The sequence below is a fragment of the Mobula birostris genome, chromosome 2 (genome assembly GCF_030028105.1).
Source record: "Mobula birostris isolate sMobBir1 chromosome 2, sMobBir1.hap1, whole genome shotgun sequence".
Classification (NCBI taxonomy): domain Eukaryota; kingdom Metazoa; phylum Chordata; class Chondrichthyes; order Myliobatiformes; family Myliobatidae; genus Mobula; species Mobula birostris.
In genome coordinates, this window is record NC_092371.1 from 149,767,152 (window position 1) to 149,774,758 (window position 7,607).

The window sequence follows — 7,607 nt, forward strand, 5'->3', positions numbered from 1 at the left end:
GACTGGACGCTTGTGTTTTGTAATTTCCTGAAAATGAGATTTCGATTTATAAAACAAGAAACCAATTAGTAACCAAATGAGGCGAAGTAGATCCAGTAAAATTGACTAAATCCCAGAGGTGCCGTTTAAGGCAGTTCTTGGCGAGGAAAACGATGTTTCTAATCAGTGCTCAGCTCGGCTCGTTCTCCAGCTGGGCTTTCCGCTATCCAAATAAAACAATCGATCCAAGTTTCACAGAATTACTTCCCAACTTTACATTATTAAATATAAATATGCGTGTGTATACATTGAAAATGGAGGGGTGGGTGGGGGACGAATGCAGCAAATATTGTCCACAGCCCTGAATAAGGTGTGCACAGCAGAACCAATACGTTCATAATGAAAATTGCAAGCCGGTTAATTACACTTTCTGAAGTTTGGCTGGCACTACCAACATATAGTGAGTGCAAATTATGCTAAAAATGTGCATCCATTTTATTCCATTTCTGATTAGTCTGGTGCTAATTAACCGTAGACATAAGAAAATCTGTTAAGATAGCGTTTGCGAAAGAAATCTCACTACCCCGCCGTTTTTAAATTCGAATTCCTAAGCGGTTGGAATCCAATTTCAATAGGAAATTCAATCGATTATTGTAACTTGTGTTTGTTCCTTTATAGGAATAGATGAAACCTCGCCGTTAGGAATATAAACTGGTTTTCTAGATCCCGGCCACGCCATTTATTCAAGTCTATTTTATTTCTGAGGTGCTGGTGGTATTAATTAGAATGTAAACAGCTCTGAGACATATTAACGTGCAGAAATACGGTTTCGGCATTGTAATACTCGATCAACGTAAAACAGCAGAACGAATTTTGTACACGGAGTTGAGTGCACAGAACCCTTCTATTAAAAATATCATAGAAAGAAGAACGGTGCATCGAGTCGCGTTTAAATACAGCCACAACGCAACTGAGACTCACAGTAAAATGGTTCATGTCGGCAACCTGGCCGATACAATAAGTTTGAATCAATTCGCATCAGGTTCAGTCAATACTAAATATGCTTTGAACCATCATACACTTAAATACCAATCCGATTTAACCAATGTGTAAAAGGAAGTCTAAACCTGTTCGCTAAAATACGTTTAGTCTTTTGCTGTGTTAAGAACTTCGGGGAAGCCTGGTCTGTTTAGTTGGTATACTTTAGTGCAGCAGGGAGAAAGAGCACCTGGTTGACCCGACACGTTTGATAGCATGAACACAGCGGGGACTGGTGATGTGCCAGTGAAGCTCTGATAGCTACTTGATGTAGGCGAGTCTTTCTTTACTTCTCAGGTTCTTTGGATCGTTCCCCCACCCTTGGGGAGGTAAATCCAAACCAATCTAAACACAATTCTCTCTACCTGCGCCACACTGAAAAGCGGAACAGACCATAGTTTTTAAATCACAAAACTGTTCAGATATTGAGAACTCAGTTTTTCTTTATTAAAAGGCTGAATAAAATCTTGTTAAGTGTGAGCCGTTGCCAACCCACTCTGTTTCACATTCGCATAAGTAGATTTGATCAAATGAGAAATTACAGTTACAAATGCCATTGGATGCAAAAAGCAAAGCAAATTGTTTTAAGTGTTTAGAGCGTGACACAGTGCCTGAACTGCCGCCTTGACTGTTCAGATGTGTGTCTGAACGTGAGGTGACAATCTCGGTCTGAGTTTGTACGACAAAATCTACGCCTTCTCTTCTGACCGCGCGGAGCTCTTGTGAATATGCCGGATCTTACTTCGAGTCCACCCGATTCTACCCGGCCTACATATCAATCATACAGTATCTGCGACGTGTGTGTAGTTGGGATCCGACTAGGTGTCTGAACCGATAGGTGCCAGATTTTACTGTCCGGCTGTGCTCTAGTGTGCATGTCTGCAATTGGAGCCCGTCCACCCAGATGTGGGAGCATTTGAAAGTTTTAAAACCTGCAATGGAACCTGGTTAAAACTTGGTAATAGGACCTGTTGTTGTATTTGTATACTATTCTCCACAGTATGTTCTGAAACAGTTTCCACACCGGCATCACATGGGAGAGTAAACAACGTCGATATATATTAATATATTAAAGATACTGCCAATATAAACCTGAAATGCCCACATGTCTATATTACACGTTAAAATATTACGGGATAGAGAGCCGTGAGACAGGTAAAGATTGTCATTCGCTGTGCAAAAGACTTCTAAGCCCCCAGCCTCGTATTGTGTTTCATTCCAACTCGGCTGTAATAAAGTTCGGAGGAAAGGTGGTACTGTACCGCGCATTTCGCCTCCGTCGCTTGATAAATTATAGTGGCATCTGTGAGCCCCACAATCAGTAGTAAACGTCAACTAAATTGTGAATTGGTAAACAAAAGCTCTCTGAAGTCTTAAAGCGGTCAGCGACCCTTTAAAACGAAGCGTTAACTTAAGGAAAACAGAGCTCTTGAACGGGGTGGTTTCCTGATTAGCGATTAATGAAAGCAGCAAATTTAGACTTCATGTGCCAGTTTCCCCGACCAAAGAATCACCTCCCCGCCCCATTACTCTTTTGTAAATCAATATCTCTCTTTTTATTGGAGGTGAAGGCGGATTTGCCATTGTCAGGATTATCAATTTATACTTGTTTACAATTTAGTACTAATAATGCATTTCCCCATGTTCGATAGCTATAATTCAGGGAAGCTGTATTCAAATACAATTGTGTTTGTTTACTTATCAGACTGCAATATTGTAGTTTGTAAGTGCAGCGGTGAGAGCTGGTTTGAAGCGTCCAGGATTTGAAGTCTTACATTACTTGCAGATTGCCCACACCCAGAGTGTGGGGAATGTCTGTACATTACGCGGCAGGGATCTCCAATCCATCATGTTATGAGGAAAGGATGACGTTAGCAATACTACATTGTTCATTTTCATGTCAAAACGCCTACAATTGTTAATTATGTGAGCTTGTTTAGTGTTTGGAGATATACATTCTCCGGGTGTTAGAACTGAGTTGGCCTTTCAAACGTCGACTACAAGCCTCTTTTTTAAGCTACATTCCCGTCATGTTTTGACTGAGTACTTTTAAAATTAATCCTGAATATAATCTCCCGCTCCTCCGCCCCCCACCCCCCGAACTGGACACGAATTGTCCCGCCTGGTACTGGCATTGGTCAAAAGTGATTTTTGCTTCGTTAGCATGCTTACGGATACTGAGTCGTTGGGTGGGTGAGTGCAGGGTAATCAATGCTTTCACTTAGATTTAAATTAAAGGCAGTTCAGAGAGCCAAACTCTAAGCCAACCAAGTTTTATACGTTGTAGTTGTTTCAGGTTAAATACATCCATCGGTGTCGTCCCAATGTCATTTGGGGCAGTACGCTTATTTCATCAAATATTTCTCATATATTTTATCTTTTACATTATAGAGCTGGTTTAATTCCCAAAAATCTTGTTAAGATTTCTAAACAGTCGGCCTGCATTTGAGTAAATTATCTTTTGAAAAAAAAATACCTCTCTCTCTCTCTCTCACCCCCCCCTCTCTCTCTCTCCCTCTCTCCCTCTCTCTATGTTAAACAAATGCTCTCCCTTTCCATTTCATGCCGCAAACCAGCCTTCAAAATGAAATGAACTGTTTATAGGGGAACCGAGCTATTGAGAGTACTGTATCTGGACGGCAAACCAATCACACAAGACTAATGGAACGCTTCAAGCAACTGCCTCCGAAACCTCAGAAGGTTCCTTAATGGCTGGGTACTGAATACTTCTACAATGCGTCACAATGAAATTATATTTAGTGCTGTTTCCCCCTGCCTCAGCAACCATACAGCAGTACATGGAAAAACTAAACATCTTATTAAGCTGTGCCAAATATTCAGGAGCTTTTCAAAACAGGGTGAGCACATTTCGATCTCACAGTTAAGGCATTTGTGCTCCGATGTACTTGCAAAAATTGCTGTTTTAGTATGGCACTGTGGAGGACCAATAATCTCTGCTGAAGGGTGAATCTCTGCGACCTATAATTACATATCTTTAAATCACACAAGAAAATAACCTCGCTCATAATCCATTCGGATCTGTTATACACCTAAAATGTTATAATGAATTTACAGTTCTCATCAGCGGTATTGACAATGGTGGTATCTACACTGGGCTTCAGCTGCGAGGATCTTAGCTATCAGAGTAATAAATGTTTCATATTGTTTGGTGATTTGGCAATCCCTCTCAATCCTGAAGCGAAAGTCTCGCAAGAGCACAAGTATTACAGTGGGCGCGAATAATTTTGAAGGGATATCGGACAATACACAAGTACAGCTCAGCCCCTTATCACCTTGAGCCGAGAAGAGAACTGGAAGTGTCGGCCGACAATTGCGTTTGACACGAAAATACACGCGGCGTGTATTAAAACACGAAAGGACGGTTGGGATAGACAGTGCATAAGGCGAGAGTCGAACACACGTTATTTCCTAACCGTTAGGGCGCCGCTCGGTTAGCAGTTGTTTCTACACTGCACTTTGCGCTCGAGCTTCCCCAGGGTTTTAAAATGTTTTGTTCAGAGAGAGTTGCTGACTGATAGACTCAATCTCTCTCTCTCTCTCTCTCTCTCTCTCTCTCTCTCTCTCTCTCTCTCTCTCTCTCTCTCTCTCTCTCTCTCTCCCCCTCTCGCTCTCTCTCTCTCGCTCTGAAACCTTATAGATTACTCGGCGCCTTACAAGAAGCACCATATGCTTCAACTGATCAAACAACTCGTCAGATATGCAAAAACATAATTGACAAGTCTGTCCTGAAAGCACGCAGGAAAGTAGCCCATTGGGGCTGGTAAATCATCTCAGAGAAGTGTGTTGGGGAGGAAAGGGAGGGGGAGGGGTGGAATCGAGCGTTTTTTTTATATTGAAACAGCCAGAATGTGAAACAGTTGAATAATTAGCAGAGCTTGCAATCCCTGGAACAATCTCTGTGTTAAAAACTACAAGCCAATGTTCATATTGTTCCTCGCATTATGTCTTTTCCTCTGAGTACAGGGCCACACAAGAGCAGCATCCTCGATGTTTAACTGAGTAACTGCCAACACTTCGCCAACTCACAATTTGCAGATTATCCTAATTATGAGTTACAACGAACAGATTTCACACGAAAATGTAAACAATAATGGCATGCAGTCATCGTGGGCCCACGGCTGACTATGGGATTCAACCACCGAGACATCCTGCGGTCGAAATGTCTCTTAAAATAAACCTCTGTGTGGCTGTAACGTCATTTCGAGGTGATAAACCTACAAATACAATGCATTTCTTTTAATGACACTTCACCATAACTATACCAGTATTCTTGTAGCTGTAACCCCATCCAGAAACAACGTTCTGTCCGACTGGACTTTAACATTCTGTCCTGATCTTTTCCTCTTTTAACTGCTTAGAATTGACCAGTGATTTTACCCTGTCAGTGCAATTTCCAATGAATAAATGCAATTATTTTAAAGCAGGGTGCATGAAACTACTATTTTTGTTTTCTTCAATTTCCATTATATCATAATCATTGTACTTAACCGTTTGACTGCTACAATTTGCATTAAACAAACTTATCACTGAAAACATGAGGTAGCACGATGCTTTCCAGACCTCATTACAACTTTACAGTCGTAAACGTATATGAATTAGTAAGAAAATTTAACACTAATTACTAGTAGTTCCCTTAAAACTCACTGATGGCCCGTTGTTCACAAAATAACACAAAAACATCCTAGATACTGGAATGGCCGACAATATTGTTTTCATGTTACTTTTTCTTATTTAAACTTGATTACATTACTGATGAAATGGCGTTCAAGTTTCCTACTGTGCATGATCAGCTTTAGGACTTTGAAAGCACGCGATTAACCAAACGACACTTGCCTACCGCGTATGCTGCTCACCTGGTATATCAACAAATGCCCTAACATGCGTGTTTCATTTTTAAATATATACATCATTTTATTGCATACAATGCCTAATCATAAACTTCAATCCTGTAAACAACCGCGATTTTGTCCTGACGAATACCAATTTTAATAGTTACTTACCCTCAGGGAAAACCACCCTCATCTTCAAGTAGCTGGTTGTCAGCCTTATGATTGAAGCTTTGTCGAGCTGTGAGGTTATTGCAGACGGCAGTGGCAGCAATTTAGCCAGTTCATAAAATTCACTGTTTTCCTTTTCCCGTCTCGTTCGGGCAGCATTTTTTGATTTTTCCTTCATCTCGATTTCTTTTCCCTTTTCTTACAGCGCGGCCGCCATAGGTTCATTCCCCCAAGAAAAGAAATGGTTGTGGTTTTAACACCACGTGTGAAGCCAGCACAAAAAAAATCGAAATTGTTTTTTAGGGGGTGGTGAATAACTATCCTCCCTCTTTTCAATTAAACTAAATGTACCAACATTACACAAGAAAGCATTAACGCCGATACATTCAAGAACATCCAAACCTGTGTTCAAATCTGTGACATGTGAAAGTCGTGCAGCAGTCAGTGTACTTTATATGTAAGACTATGAGATTTTGAAAGCCATCCAATGCAGATCAGGACATTCGCAGAAGGTTTGTCATTACTGTGCTGGTGGTGCGGCGTGCCAAGCGCTCTCTGCTGTGTTTTTTATACCTGGAGAGGGATTGCTTCTGCAGCGAAGGTGCCATAATCCAGACAGCCTCAGCCTCAAAAGTTCCCTTTCTTATTTCAGCTGCAAGTGTCAAAGTGCTGCTTCACGTTCATATCCGCAAGTGGCAAAGGTCTGGAGAAAGACAGAAAGGCACAGGCATTACAAGACGAAAAGGCACCATGTTTCAGTCTGAAAGCAAAAGGAAATCTGTGCCCGACGATCAGGTAGTTCATGACTTCATTCTCAGCATAACTGCAACTTAATTCATAAGCATGTGAACGAAATGGTAACGCAAACAAAACATGTATTACTGTTGCAGGCAGTGCCTATCTTTATTGAAGCCTCCAAATTTGCAATTCGACATGTGTTCGTTTGTTTCAATTCATAGATTATTTACTTCACTTTTACCACAGCATTTACTGATGGCTACTTTTTTTTTGCCCACATGTGTCTTTGCTGCTCACCTTGGATTACTCATTAAAAGTCAAGTTGCATTTTCGGGGGCACTTGGGCAATCTTCAGCAAACGGTCGGAAAGTGGCCAAAGGCAATACCGTCCTCAGGTTGTTGTGCTTTATTTTTTCCCCCTCCCTTTCGGTTGTTATGAGGTGGCGGGCCGCTGCTGCTATGCGGACTGCTCGCTGCGCTGAACTTTGGCTGCCTGTCGAGCAGTGGGCAGCGCAACTTTTCACCGCCAGCCTTTTCCCAGTCTGCAGCCAGCCACCCTGGCGTGCCGCTCCCGCCCAGCTGTCAATCATTCACCTCCGGTGTGACTCCCATTGGCTACTTTTCTCGTTTAGGTCACGCGCCCGCTGCGGCTGTTTACGCGAAGCGTAGAGGTAGACGTCGATTCTGACCTCCGACCTCGTCCAAAAGCAAAAACGTTGCTGCTCTCGCACTAATCTGAGACTGTAACAGATTCTCAAACTGCATTTTTTTCTATATTTGAGAATTAAGTTATTCTTTTATGTACGGATTACGTATAATAAAGTGATTCCTTTC

The 7,607-nt window shown here is 41.8% G+C and overlaps 1 protein-coding gene across 2 annotated transcripts in view; it reads right to left on the minus strand.

Moving 5' to 3' along the window:
* Positions 1-7,307, minus strand: part of sim1a (SIM bHLH transcription factor 1a) — a 74,346-nt gene extending 67,039 nt beyond the window's left edge. Inside the window, exons 1-2 of one of the 2 annotated variants that reach the window (XM_072250287.1) lie at positions 7,071-7,307; positions 6,039-6,738 (exon numbers count right to left, since the gene is read on the minus strand). In XM_072250287.1, coding sequence (XP_072106388.1) covers positions 6,039-6,213 — 175 coding nt within the window. In that variant the 5' untranslated portion in view covers positions 6,214-6,738; positions 7,071-7,307. Of the gene's footprint in view, positions 1-6,038; positions 6,739-7,070 lie in introns of those variants that run through there. The other variant, XM_072250297.1, reaches the window with a different exon arrangement.
* Between the last annotated feature and the right edge of the window lie 300 nt (positions 7,308-7,607).